General features: G+C 35.2%; 1 protein-coding gene across 1 annotated transcript in view; it reads right to left on the minus strand.

The window, feature by feature from the left end:
• LOC140136188 (peroxisome assembly protein 12-like) overlaps window positions 1-15,622 on the minus strand; it is a 231,436-nt gene that overhangs the window by 207,957 nt on the left and 7,857 nt on the right. The window contains exons 2-4 of the mRNA XM_072157897.1: window positions 15,419-15,603; window positions 14,169-14,277; window positions 12,041-12,159 (exon numbers count right to left, since the gene is read on the minus strand). Coding sequence (XP_072013998.1) covers window positions 12,041-12,159; window positions 14,169-14,277; window positions 15,419-15,547 — 357 coding nt within the window. The 5' untranslated portion in view covers window positions 15,548-15,603. The remainder of the gene's footprint in view (window positions 1-12,040; window positions 12,160-14,168; window positions 14,278-15,418; window positions 15,604-15,622) is intronic.

The following is a 15,622-nucleotide window of genomic DNA, read 5'->3' on the forward strand; positions in this document are numbered from 1 at the left end:
ATTGATTGATTGATTGATTGATTGATTGATTGGCCATTTGATCAATCAATTGATTTCTATTAACAAACCAAAACTTCTGATAAATTAATTCCTATATTTTTCATAAAACACATTTTAAATGTGACAACTGCATCATGCAGTTTCAAGACAGTGAAATTTATTTGATAGTTCTTGGAAAATTTCAGCTATGGTTTACAGTTTCTTCAACTTCAATGAATTTCTTCAAAAAATCAAAGCTCTTATAAGCTGTAGCGTGCAAAGCATGAAAATGCCCCAATTTTGTAAGCCTCTCATGAAAATCCATTTCCCCATGTTCATTACTGATACTCCAATAATTACATTTGGCCCATTTTGCGTTACTGTTTCTCGTTTCCCACGAGAGGATGTATCCTCTCATCCTCCGATATCCTCTCGTTCCCAGTTGAGTTTCTGTCGAGTGACACATTAAGCATCGTGGTGATGAAAGAATGTTAGATTGGGCTGTTCTGTTTAAAATCCACACCCCCTGTGGAAGATTTCTATGTCATCCACATGGAAATTTTTGCCAGTTTTGTGTTAAATTCCAGTTAATAAAAAAGTTGATATTTATAAGATCTAGTTGAATAATCAACAAGTTGGTCTAATAATAGACTAACTTCGTCAGCAATTTCGAAATCTTCCACAGTGGGGTGTGTTTTTCGAATAGAATAACCCATTTAGCTCAAAATCCTTCTCAAGTGTTCTGCTTTATCCCAATCTAGAGCTATATGCAGTCACAAATCTATGATGAGGATTTGGCTTCCCTGTGCTGAATTGAAAAGTACATTTTATTACTATATGTATAAATCTTCTCAAGGTTTTATGGCAAAATGAGCTAGGATTTTAGTCAAATTCATGCATCATTTGTTGCTGCAAATTGGTTTTGAAGTGTGGCAAAAAATAAATCTTCAATATGATTTGCTTTCTTTTGTTTTTGGTACATTAAACTTGAGAGTGGGTGCTCCACATGAGAGGAGGGATCCACATTGAAACGCATTGCTTGGATGCGGTTCAATGTGATTTCCTCTTATATGTACCACTAATTATCTATTACTCAGGTTTCAATGGGAAAATGGCTAATTTGGGGCGGAATTCTCTCATATTCAGAACTCTCACAGTTAAACAACACCAAAATCAGGTTAAACTAGATGATTTATATATAATGCTAAATGATCAAAAACTCAACATCTACTAGTTGACCTGAGACTTTTCTTGTTTAAAGGCCAGAGTAATGGAAGACACATTCGTTCACGCCCGAATTTGAGATTTCTTGATATTTATCAACACTAAGATGTATTCTTTCACTTGAAACTGATAAAATACAACTTGCTAATATTTACTCGTATTTTTGCTTGATTTGTTTCACTCTTTTCAACTCTAAAAAGTCACATGGCTCAAGACAGCTTAGTAAATTGGCGGGAAATAATGAGTCAGAAATGCGCTGAATCGAAATATTTTGATTACTGCTGCGTGATTCGCTTAGCGTGACGCTGGCGCAACTCTCTGCGCGTATGTCCAACGCAGTCTAGGTGCATTCGGTTTGTTGTTCACGCCAGCAAATGTGGTGTAAACAAAACAAAAATTTGCAGTCAAAATGCCACTTAGATTTTTGAATTATTTTGAATTTTGGCGCACTGAAAGCAGACATTATAGATTTATTGGTGCAAAAAGATGCATATTTAGACCATGCACCAGATACAGCTTTTACACTTTTGACAATATTGCACGATTTTTGTGACAAGATAACTCGAAAAATATGCAAGCAAAAGGTAAACTTTTTACACTATCGTTTAGAGTACATCAAAGCCTAGGGAAGGTTTTCTAATTTTTTCAAAATATTTGTTTTAAACAAAAATATACACCATTCTGTGAAATTTTTAGCTTAATAGAGTGACAAAATTGCTTTTTTCACATGTTTTTTCAACATTTCAAAAAGAGACGAATTTCAAAAAATTAAAAAACCTTCCCTAAGTTCATGTCTCTTCTTTATAAAAAGCTAACTGAATTTTTTTACTCCGAACAGATTTTTTTCTAAGTTGTCACAAACAAATTGGGGTAAAAAAGTGAATTTTTGTGATTTGTTCAAAAACTCGAGATTTTTGAACAAATCTGACGTCACCATGGGATTCCTTGACTCATTTCCTTTCCAAAAATGTATAGTTTTATATACTTTTGGCATACAATTCAGAAATAATGATGCTCGAAAAGGTCCATGTTCTCTCCCATTACACTGGCCTTAACGCACTGAACCGTAAACACCTTAAAATGGCAGTGTGTCCTTGAAGCTGACCGTTACAATCAGGTAGGGCTTAATATTTACCAAAACCGATGCCTTGCAGATATGAATTTTTTTTTTTTTACTTCGAAAATGTCATATGAGAGAAAATATACCATTTGAAGCATTACAACCCAAAATGTACTTTTTTGGCTATATAACTTGGTCAATTTCAGTGATTTTAAAGCAGTCTTTTCAGATGCCACACAAATGCAATCATTTCCCCGATGTGGATTCAACTGTCGTGTAGACTATGCATACGCTTCCCAGGAGATCACACTGAAACATTTTAATGCAGATTTCGTTCTCGTGTGAAGTCACAAATGACTAGAACCATAAGGTTGATTTTGATGTGTAATTTCTGCATAACTAGTGCAGCCTGCAAAATGAGTAACCAAATGATGTGGAAATGTGCAAATTGATATTTCTCACCAAAAGACACCTATACTTTGATCACATACAATTTGGAATGCATACACTGTGCAATAAGTTGGCTTAGCTTAAGGCGACAGTTTGAAATGTGATTATCACAAAATTTAATGATTAACCTAGATTTGTTGCTTTTTTAAAAATAAAATAGGTCTGTTGACCTGAAATGGATCCTTTAGTATACTGCGCCAATAAAGTATCCTTACACTTGGAAAAATAATCATAATTTCAAAACTGAACAATATTGGGGTAAATTTGTTTTTTTAATATGCACTATTTAATCCTGCACATTATGACACCACATTGAATCCAATGTGACCTCAAGAAGTAAAGTTACAAGCAATTGAATAGACAAAGGTACAGTTTTAAAAGTGACAAACTGGCCTATACAAGGCAAAAAAAGATTGCAAGGTTGGTGATTTTTTTGATTTTTTTTAAAATCAAAAAAAATCAATTTATTTGATTTAAATCGATTTTTTATTTTTCTTAATCCCAAGAACTGCTATGATAAAGTCTAAAGAGACCAGTGGAATGCTAGACATATGCACAATCCTATCAGGTATTTACAAAAAATCAAAACATGTTTTCAGATGTGAAAATTTCAAAGAAAAAAAAATTTGGTAAAATCATGGGAAAAAACCAGTTGAATTCTGCACCTTGAAAATGATTTTTTAGCTATAGATAAAATGACATCATAGAGGTATTTAATTGTATCCAAAAGGTGTAGAAACATTACAAATGAAGTAAAACAGGCAATTCAAGATAGAAATTACCTTAAATTGATCAAAAACGGCAAAAACTGAAAAAGTTGATTTAAATCAGTGATTAAAAAAAAAAAAAATCAGTTGATTTAAATCGTGATTTAAAAGGGCATTTCGTGATCCACAGCCTCATCCCCCACTTTTCTCAAAAAAGTTGAGATTTTTATATCACTGGAAACCTCTGGCTACATAATGTTTATGTACAAAATATTTCTTGCAGTTTAATTAGTTTAGCAAAGATATCGTGAAATTTGAATTTTGTTCTGGTGCACCAGAATGAAATTACAACGCATTGTCTATGGAGCAGTGTAATACACATAATCATGCATAACTTCATGAACGCAAAATCGGAATCAACTGAAATTTTGGGAATAGGTTTTTTTGTGGATATCTAATGAAAAATGACATAAATAGAGGATGCTAGGATCACGAAATACTCCTTTAAATCGTGATTTAAATCAATTGATTTAAATCGAGCTAACCCTGCAACACAGCTTCTTCAATGAAGCGTTATTTAAAGCAGTTTTTATTTCAGTTTTTGCTTCTCTGTACTTTTCATAACTTTCATTTTATTTGTCAGTTCTTTTGTTTCAGTTTTCTTTTGTTCCTTTTGTTCTTAATTAAAGCCAAACACATAAATTAGCCATTCACCACTCTCAAACCAGATGTCCAGTCTGTGGAGTTCTGAATAGGCCAGTTTGTCACTTTTAAAACGGGACCTTTGTTTTTAAATCAAATGCTTGTAACTTTGCTTCTTGAAGTCACATTGGATTCAATGTGGTGTCATAATGTGCAGGATTAAATAGGGCATCTATTCAAAAAACAAATTCACCCCAATATTGTTCAGTTTGGAAGTAGTGATTATTTTTCCAAGTGTAAGGATACTTTATTGGCGAAGTATAGAAGAGAAATGTGGTTTTTAGCATATACCATTTTAACCAACTGATCTTTTATGTAAAATATGAAGGTAATAAACTTCAACTCCTCTTCTTTCTTAAATGTGTGGTTGTTTACTGACATTGCTAGCTTTTGCAGCCTTTTCATTTGGTGTGGCCAAATGTTGCCAAATGATATGGACAAGCCAATAACCAAAACGACAAAAAGGTCCACTTTTGGGGCACAAATGTTGAAATGTATGCAAGAAGATACAAATTATAAAGAAAAAGTTGACTGCTCAGTGCTAGAAATGGGAATGAGCAATAGCTGCCCTGTGAACATTTGGTAATTTACACACAGTATATTGTACTCTACACATGGCAGCTATTGCACTTACCCACTTCTGCCACTGAGCAGACAATCGAAGAGCCACTAGAGCTGTCTATCTAAAATATATACACCAGGCACAAAAAGAAACTCGTCAGTTATATTCATCCTTGCTGTTCAATAACTTGATAATTTTGGATTATTCTGAAATATAGATTTTGTTAATTGGACTTTTTTTTTCTCATTTAAAACACCCTGTTCGTGAACATTGAGCAAGAATTAACCAAGATATGCGCCTCCAAACTCTTAACCCCCAAAATGAAAAGTTGCAATTTTAACGATTCAATTGTGCCTGTTACACTGTGTGCTTTATTGATTGGCCCATGGTGCTTGTATGCTTCCCATTGAAAATCGTTGAAAATGCAACTTTTGATTTTGGGGTTTGAGGCTTTGGAGGCGCATATCTTGGTCAATTCTTGTTCGTTTTTCACGAACAGGGTGTCAAATTAGAAAGCAAAGCCCAATTAACAAAATGTATATTTCAGAATAATCCAAAATTATCAAGTTATTGAACAGCAAGGATGAATATAACTGACGAGTTTCTTTTTGTGCCTGGTGTAGTAGTTTCCAGCTAAACACGTAACTATGTGTAAATTGAAGTGCAAAAAGTGAAAAATGTATGGGTTTGAAAAGCATAGTATAAAAGATTACTGGTTTACTAATGAAACAAGTTGAACACATTATACAGTCAAAAGCGACTTACATAAAACAATTAAGGTACCAGTTAGTCTTTACCACTGTATATCCTAAACATCTCTCCATCAAAGACATCAAGTGGCTGCAGCAACGGTCCTCTACAAATGCACACCAGCTTGTGCCCACCAGATCTGAAAGCACTGCTACCAAAGCCATTTGTAGTCAGAAGAGTTTGGAATAGCCTACTAGATGAGTACTTGGAGACATATATAACAACAGCGCACCATCCTTCAAGAACAGTGTGCATCATAAGCATCTTAATTCTTGTGTCTAATGCTTTACTGTGCCCTTCACTCTTGTTGTTCCTAAGCTGACCCACTGATTGGCCCATGTGGTTGTCTTTGGTGCCTATAGTTTTTGACCTGTGTTTTTGACTCTAGCATTTTATAACAAAAATAGAAAAAAGACAGATATGTCATAATTAGATCCAGCAGCCAGTATCTGCATTCTTTAATTCTCAACCAAAGAATTCAACAAATGAGGTCTTAAATCAGAGCTAAAGGGTACAGGTATTAGCTGCTTGTTTTAATTTTGACATATTTGCCATTGTTTGGATATACCTGAGTGAACATAACTGCATAACTGGTACAGTGATTCTTTTTGTGCAGTGTAGTAAGAAATGTCTTGCCCTCCTAAGCTTCTGTTTATTGTTTTATTTTTTAATAAGGACATTTTTCTTGAGGGTTAGAACCTATCGTGTACATGCATAAAGTGATATATTAATTAGAGAATAAAAGCATTGTCTTGAGACCCAGCCATCAATCTATTGCCTGAAATAAAATGGTATCTGCCATTATTTTAAGTAGAACGTCAAGGCCTAACACAGAGTTGTTCCACGTGAAAATAATGACATCTGCTGTGTCTACCAGGCAATAGATAAATGGCTGGGTCTCAAACAATACTTTATATTGTCAATCTTAAAGAGAACAACCCTAAAATTATGTTTGGATGCAATTTACATCAACTTAAGAGTATCATTTTGACACTCCTGTGCATAAATTGGTCAAAATTAACTTTGTCCTCATTCATGCCAGTAAACGCAAGATATAGGCCTATATGACATGCGTATGCGAATCCACTGAGTTCCTCATTCACATGCGAATGCAAAATAAGCGATGTGTGTATGCTTGCCAAGATTGGTATATAGCTGTTTAACCCCCTGAGCACTACTTTTAAATCTAATCTGAAAACCCATTTATTTCCAAACTAAGTTTTTTATTTTTAATTAAGTTGTACATTTTATTGTAGCCTAAGATGTAGAGTGTAAGTTGTACTTTTAAGATCATTGTAAAGCGCTTTGTTCATACTTATGCTAAGGCGCTATATAAATTCCGTTTATTGTTTATTGTTTGTTTATACCTGCCAATCTAACATTGCCTCTGATTGGCTAATTACAGTATATCTTCACTTAAATCACCAATCAGAATGGAGCTTCACCTCAATTTTTTGTGCGGTAAAATTATTCTAACAATATTGCTGATTGGTCCAATTGATAATGAAAACTTCTTTTTGGCCAATCGGCAGGTAGTTCTCATATAGTTAATAATACTTTACAATTCTAAGGGATCAAGTTGCAGATAGCCAGATACCTATTTTCAACAAAAAACGTTGAAACAATATAATGGCCCACCTCAATGAAGTTATCCCAAGGTGGTTTTTTCATACAAATTGAAAAAGGGGTGAAATACAATATTGTCAAGCATATTTCAAGGAAGCGCCCCAATTTTTGTATTGTACATAGAAATTCAATAAAACAAAGGTGGATAAGTAGTTGTCTTACTGAATTACAGCCTAACGGCACATTTGTTCAAATCAAAACGACAATTACCAACATCTGTTTCAGATATAACCTGCTTCTGTGTTTCAATGTACTACCTGTGATTCACACTGGCTATTCCAGTTGAAATCCATACGCCCCCTGACATAGCCTTAATCTCCAACACAGGGGGTGTAGATTTCAAATGGAGTCACTCAAACTCCCATTTGAAATTCACACTCCCTTTGAGGGAGATTAAGGTCATGTCTTCCATAGGGGGTGTGAATCTCAACTGGAATAGCCCAGATGAACAGTTTTATTACATCTTTCAATAACAAGAAATTTTAACATGTAGAAATTCAATTTTATTTCAAAATATCATAAAAGAAACATGAAATCCAATTCCACAAATCTAGCTAGTTGATTAACTAACTCCCACATGCTGATTTAAGAATTTAAGAATTAAATTAAATTTCATCAGCGAATTTGAGGGAATTTTTTATGAAATTTTAACTAAGATGTAGAAGTGGGGCAAGGTAGAGCCCCAGGAAAAGTATTATATTGAATATTTTGGCTTATGTTAATCAGCCATGTACAGGAAAATAAAATAATCTCTTTATTTCTGTGTATTTCATTAATAATTTATAAGCAAGCTAGAATGATGGGGAAAAAGGTTGCCACACTTTGGCTGTCTTTTAGTAACTCACTGGCCCCCATTCAAACATGAACAAAAACTTCTTGGCACAGGTCTGTGGCAGAGACCCTCCAACATTGAAAGATGGGGAGAGGACAGAAGGGTGAGATACATTCAGGAGTATGTGTTTCACATAATATTGCATGCATTGTTTGGTAAAAGTGTGCCAATACGGCAATATTTTTCCTTTTTCTTGGCTTATAATCCCTGAATTTTACATACTTGTACAGATTAACAAAATCTGTTATCCAAAACAGTGTTTAGGAAAAAGGGTTCCCTTTTCAAGAACATTTCAAGGATAGTCAGTGATTAGGGTTGGGATTTTCATATGAAGAAGATCAGTGTTTTAGGTTGGAAATTAGGTTGGGCATGTTCCAGGAAGAGAAGCTTCATGATAGTAATAAAAGGCCAATAAAAAATTGTTTGTTTGGCCAATAAAAAATTGTTTGGAGGGTCAGTGGCTGACCATTTTTTCCTTTTTAATTTTTTGTATCACTTCCAACATTTTCACACATATGGAAAGTCAAGCCACATCTTACAATGTAACTAAAGCTATTGAGTACCTGATGTGGTGTTCTGATTGTATTTTAAGTTGATTGTACACTCAAAATATTTCTTAAGAAATTATTACTACACTTTTAGGAGAGAAAACCTTGCAAAATTATGAAATTTGATGAGCTTCAAAAAAAAAAAGCAACTCAAGGTTTTTGTGATTTTTAGGTCGGTTGCAAAGGGCAAACCAACACTTTTTTATTGGCCTATTCACATAATAGTACACTAGTCCCCCTACCCTGGATGGTTTTACAGCTTACATCTATTTTTAGCCTCAATCTGATTACATTTTACCATAAATCACCTAAAACTATTAAAATTTCTTGATTAAAATTTCTCTGCTGGAATTATGATTAAAGGAGGATTTTGTGATCCTAGCATCCTCTTTTTATGACATTTTTCAGTACATATCCACGAAAAAAGCCTATTCCCAAAATTTCAGTTGATTCCGATTTTGCGTTTGCGAGTTATGCATGATTATGTGTATTACACTGCTCCATAGACAATGCGTTGTAATTTCGTTCTGGTGCACCAGAACGAAATTCAAATTTCACGATATCTTTGCAAAACGAATTAATCTGCAAGAAATATTTTGTACATAAACGTTATGTAGCCAGAGGTTTCTAGTGATATAAAAATCTCAACTTTTTTTGAGAAAAGTGGGGGGATGAGGCTGTGGATCACGAAATGCCCCTTTAAGTGTTACATGCTTACATCTGTGAGCAGCTGCTAAAAAGTAGTTTATCAAGTGTCATAAAAATGATCTACTTATAGCAGTCTATAACATCGAATTGATTAATTCGAATTAAACAATTCATCGAGTGGTCATGGGCAGCGCCATTATATAGACATGTTACAAGACTACCAAGTGACAGGTGATGGACCGTACACACACAAATAAGGCACTTTCTTGATAATTTTCACCAAGGTTACTCAAAACTTACCTAGCTAATTTATTATACAGCAGGGGTCTCTGGCTTTTTAATATGTTATGAAAAACCTAATTTAAAAAATATTTACTGACGGAAATAAAAATCCATCGACGGATAGTCTTGTTATGCTCTCACAAACTTAGAAAAAAGTCTGAAAAATCAAAAATTTTGGTCTAAAAATTGGCCAAGGTTTCTACTGTCCCATTCAAAAGCACAGAAAGACCACCTACAGCGTTGAGATCAACTTTCTAGACTTCCTGTCTACTGGCAAGAATGGCTACTACCCAGTGCTAACATCAATGAATTGTTTAATTCTAATTAATCAATTCGATATTATAGACTGTATAGTGTTAAAACACTAGTTAAAACACTATAAGTAGATCATTTTTATTTTAAACTAAAAATGTTGAAATTCTCTATGCTTTCTCAATGAGAAAATTAACCTGTTCTACTGGCAAGCAGACTTGCCAAGTCAGATCAAAATCAAAGCAGCTGTTTTTAATTTCATAGAGCTAAAAATATCCCCCAAATCTGGGTCGGTTGGGCTTGTAGAACAGTTTTTTTGGATCGCCTTGTCTCAGAATAATTTTTTTTCCAATTTTAATACAATGTTATGCATTCCTATAGCAACTGTCAAACTTCATACTTATAGTAGAAATTCTGATTGAATGAACACAGCCTGACATACCTAATGATTTTTGCGTACACTGCGTGATGTACGCCATTGTGTGTGACTGTGCGCGAGTGATGCGGAAGTGAATCCAACCCTGGCAACAGTCTTGTGATTGGTTAATACTGTATCCAAGGTCATGCGTTCGCATTGTAGTTTGAAGTACGCAATATACGATCGCGGTTGGATTGAGTACAGCTGTTGAAAGCTGCGTTCCTTCAATTGGAATTCTGACTATAGTATTTAATTAAGCAGAGTAGTGTGTGTTTTAATTCCCAAACAAGAATGTAGGTTTTATGAAGAAAAAATAATTTCAAGATTGTATTCTGTGCTCACTAAATACATTAGGAATTTGTTGCCAAACTAAATTCTGCTAAAATATAGCAAGCCAAAAATAGTATTCAAATCTGTTTCAATGTTCACACATTCAACTACCTGGTAATGGTAATGGACTTCTAATTCCCACTCATTCTCTGCTGAGGGCAGTATTTCATAAAATATGTGATGACTCTTTGGAAACAATGTTTTATTACTCTAGTGCTAGTATTGAAAGATAAAACACTAACCACCCTCCACACCCGCACACACACCCCCACCCGCACCCCCATATGGGAACTCGATACTGTATTGGTTCCATTAACCTCCCATGCCCCTAAAAGCGCCCACCTGATGATGATTGCTACAACACTTTACAGCAATTTTTAATGTCCTGTGGAGAATTTTCACTTATGGAACAATTTTTTGTGTCTCCACAAGGCTGTGTGTCTCCATAAGGCATACTCAGAAAGTATAATTAGTCCCACAAGATATTACGTATAGGAGCACCCCATTGTATAAACCCCATGTGTGAAGTTTTCAACCGCAGAAGTTTCATCACCCACATTCTTACTGTTGAGTTTTACACAAACAAGTGCATAACTGACTTACTGTGGAGGTCAAAAAATGAGAGGTAATATACCCAATTTACCCATACTGTCTAAATTTTTGAACTCAACCATGGAGCTCCACAGTTGCATGAGGTTCGACAGTTGGTATATAATGTGTAAATATGCGAAATTCCCCCACATCCAAACACACAACTATATCATATATTGTAATAAACACGGACAAGCATGTACAAGAGTCCAGTGCCATATTCCAAGTGAGCAAATTGAGTGAGTACAGGTATATAGCATGAGCAAAATAGAGGGCACTATATCATATTGACTGCTGGTCATGTTGTTCTTACAGGGGTAGTGTGAAGTATTAAATACCAGGATTTGACACTTTATTAATGGTAATAGTATTGTATTAATTTTGGAATCAGCACTTTTGGGTGCAAATTTCCATGAAAGCCTTTACTGCAACAAAAGCACTAATGATGTAGTACAGTATCCAAGTGAATACAAACTGGGAATACAAAGCATATTTACCAGTAGTCATGGCATTGATTAAATTGTATTTTTTTCACAAAATCATTATTTTTTAAACATTTCAGCACATAATTACGATAATATTCCAAAAGGCATTTGTAACTTACAAATGGTCAGGGCATATAACCGGTATCGCATCACATTTTGCTACACAATCTAGCCAAATTGCTATGCAATCACACAAACATATGTCATTGCTATACATAATTATTGCTATAGGCCTACAAATAAAACTTTGTCACAATTTTGCTATGCAAAATACTGACACTTAATTATGCCCTGCAATGTGGGTTGCTTGGGTTACGGACCCCAGGGGTCCATTTCATTAAACTTTTAACCCTTCCTTACTCGAGTAACCATTAGTAAAGTTACATCTAGTATTGGGTATTCGGAACTTTACGAATGGTTCCTGTAGTAAATCCTTATTACTTACGATGGGTACAGTTCATAAGTAAGTTTAGTCAAATGGAACTATGAATGGTTTCAAGACTTACAAAGCTTTGTAAAAATAAAGTTTAGTGAAATGGATCCCTGGTCTGATACTGCTAACATATCACAGATTTCTCCCTTTTGCATACTTACCAGCAGGAGTAATGACTTTATATGTTCCTTATGTGGCAATCCACTGGCTGTATCCAAACTTTCCCCCAACTTTGTTGGAACTCTTTTTAAACCATAAAAATTTTCTGCAAAGGAAGCACCTGGAGAAAAAAATAATAACATATTCCACTAGTCTGAATTATGGAAAAAAAAGCTACATATAAATCAAATGCTCTGCATCTGTTACAGTTAATTGAGTCACAAAAGTGGTCGCACTGGGATTATATGTTAGTTACAGTATGCAAATTAGCTGTAAATGTAAATAAAATTATCTGTCCAAATTTGACCTAACCAAATTTAACCAGGCTTCAGTAATTGAGTTCATCAAATGTGTGTTACTATGGCTGCCATTTTGGAATATGAGCTACTTTATTTGTTTATTTGACTCAGGTCCTAAAAAATGACACTACATTGTAGATCATAGGTGTTTGGTCAAAATACTTAAGTTGATAGCTGAATGTCCTCCCACAACTGTAAAATCAATGACATGTGACCATTAATAAGGACTCAGTAGCTATTTGTGTGAGCCGAGTATAAATGCAGTTGCCTGAAGTCAACTAAAATAACTTGTAAATCACAATTTCACCACTTTCTTTACAGTAATTGACAGAACGCTTTGCAGAATGGTTTGGCAATTGTGTGATTGATTTAAAGCACCAAGTGGAATGGCCCCCAAGATCTCTGGATTTCTTCTTGTGGGTTTTCACAAGTCCTCCTGCAGACCTTGATGAACTCCACAGACACATTATTGCACAGTTGACATCCCCAGGCAGGACAGACCTCTCATAACACGTGATGTGAATGCCATGTTGAGGAGAGCTGATGTCTGCATACAAAGGAATGGTGGCCACACAGCGTCATCATCCCTATATCTTGGTGTCAGAAATTGCCATGATAGTAGGGCGAATCAACAGCACGGTATAGTGATTTTGTTCCGCCGTGATTTTATGGTTTCGAGATAAAGGCCAAGCACTTCAGGCAAAGTATAACACTCCACCTGTACTTTTACGAACACCACCTGTGTACCATTTATACAGAACATTTCTATTCCACGCATGCTCCGGGCATGCTTATAACCCTGTTTAACGTTTTTAACTCATGGAAATTCGATTTTATTTTGGTCTGTTTTTGTTTTCAAGACTTGAACAAGCGGTTCAATACTCAGAGTTAAGGTTGCACACTCTTTCAACACACATATTCATGTGCAAGCCTAAAAATATGGTTTATTCAAATAAAAATTATAACATTATATTTTCAAGGAATAGAGATTTTATTATATACACCGCCATACATGTAGGCCTATCTATTATGGAAGTACATTAGTTGGTCACATTCATTTCAATTCAAAGGAATGCGATTCGATTCTATAGAAACTGTGTCAATAGAAGTTTTATTGTCTGACATTCAGCAATACTAGAATAATCAATAACGGCATTGATATTTTGAAAGACAACTCATACATAATCGCTGAGCTACAGCGATTAGTTTTTAGCCGGGTTTTTAGCCAATGAGATACCAATACCAATCGCTTCCTGCGTGTAGAGTAATTTTTGTGACTTCAGCTGATGGTGGAGCATTTATAGACCGATCGTTTCACTGTAATTTATCACCTGTGGAAGTCAGTGTGGGCCATGCTCTGGTTGGCATGTGGAAGACAAAGACTGTTATTTACTGTAATGAAAGTGGTTAAACATGTGATTTTCATATTGCTTTGATTTTAATTGACTGCATTTTTATTCGGCTCACATAAATAGCCACTGAGTCCATTTTAATGGTCACACACCAGTGATTTTACAGTTGTGGGAGGAGAAGATGTTGATTCAGCTGTCAACTAAAGTATTTTGATCAAATACCTCGTAATTTTTAATCTAACTTCATTTTTCGAACTGTATACTTAATTTTGATACACCCTGTATGCTTGGAGCACACATTAACTGCTATAAGGCTGCATGTAATTATAGCACAAAAAGGTTAACTGCTGAGGTTAAGCAAAAGCAGTTTACATTTTTGTGTTCCATGCAGCCTTAGCAGTTCATTTTTTTGCCCCAAGCATTCGATAAACATTAAGGACAAACGCCTCAAGTGGATAGCTAGCAAACAGTTAACTTACTTGTGGTCCTGAGGAAATGATGCTGCAATACTAAATCAATGAATGTGTATAACTCTTCTGCGTACCTAAACGTCCAACCAAAATGTTGTGGATTTGTTTCTGCTAATACCTGTAAAAGTGTAAATGTGTAAATCAATATAAAATGTCCAACAAAAATATATTATACTATGATCAGCTCGTAATAGTTGAGAATTATTTGGTTTTCGTTACTGCGCGAGTCAATAAAGTTCCAACTTACGCCTGTATATAATCACAAAAGTGTGTGTCAGTTTACACAATATGCAAAGTGCAGTTCGCGTAGGTGCTGCGTGTACGCCATTCCATATCAATACACTATGTTATGAATCCCACTCCCACCTATTACGAGCTGATCGGAGTATAAAATACCTCATTACGCTTATAATGAGGACATTGTGGCGCAGCTGCACAGGCACTTGATTTATGATTGGAAAGTAGCAGGTTCAAAAGTTAACCCCTGCAGTGCTGCTATCATGATGTACACTGACCTCTTATTTTCTCTCTCCACCCAGGTGTAAAACTAGGTACCAGCTATGTGACCGTCCACATCGAAACGCTCGTAAAGTCGGCCCTTGGTCAATTTTGTTTTCTTCCATATTTAGAAAATATATATCATAAGGTTTACAATGATATATCATTTGACTTCAAACAATATCCAGAAGCGGAGTTATGGCTTGTTAAACTTTGCTCCTTCAGTAAAAGGGTACAAATATTTTGGTCCTACATTATTTCTCTTTTTCCACATCGCTGGTATTACATATCAAATTGTCATAATTGGCGGTCATTTCAAATCATCCCCAAGTCAACAAGGTTCAGGAATGTCCTCTCATTGTTGATTGTTAGTTAAACAAAGACTAAAGCTATTCACTAACTCTATACATAAGTATAAGCTTATTATCCTCTTCAACAATAGGATTAAAGATTGGCGTTTGACTAACACTGAAATGAGAAACATGTAGGACAAACATTAGGTAAATATGAATACAACCTTAATGCACATTCTACACAGTAACTCGAAATACAATTTGCCGACTTTACGAGCGGTTTGAGATGGATGGTCACATATGCAGTGTTGGTAATAAAAAAACAGATTTGCTGTATTAAGTGGCAACCCCTGCCATAATAACTTAATTCAGGGGAGTCTGGGTCAAACGCCAAGGAAAAGAGATGGGCACTTCAAGCTGCTATAGCCAAAGACTTTGAACATAATCTGTAGCGGGTAATCTACTTACTCTGACAATGTGTTTCAAGGCAGGTCTGAGTGTGGACATGAGACTTTCTTGAGCTAACACTTCAAAGAACGATGGTCGATCTTCATCTACTGTTGCTGCTGATGTTAGATGTGCTCCATATTCAGCCATGATGCTCTACTTTCAGTGATTGGGTTATCTTAGCTTTTCTACTTATTCATCAATCCCTATGACAAAATAGAAATG

Source organism: Amphiura filiformis, chromosome 16, assembly GCF_039555335.1.
Source record: "Amphiura filiformis chromosome 16, Afil_fr2py, whole genome shotgun sequence".
Taxonomy (NCBI): domain Eukaryota; kingdom Metazoa; phylum Echinodermata; class Ophiuroidea; order Amphilepidida; family Amphiuridae; genus Amphiura; species Amphiura filiformis.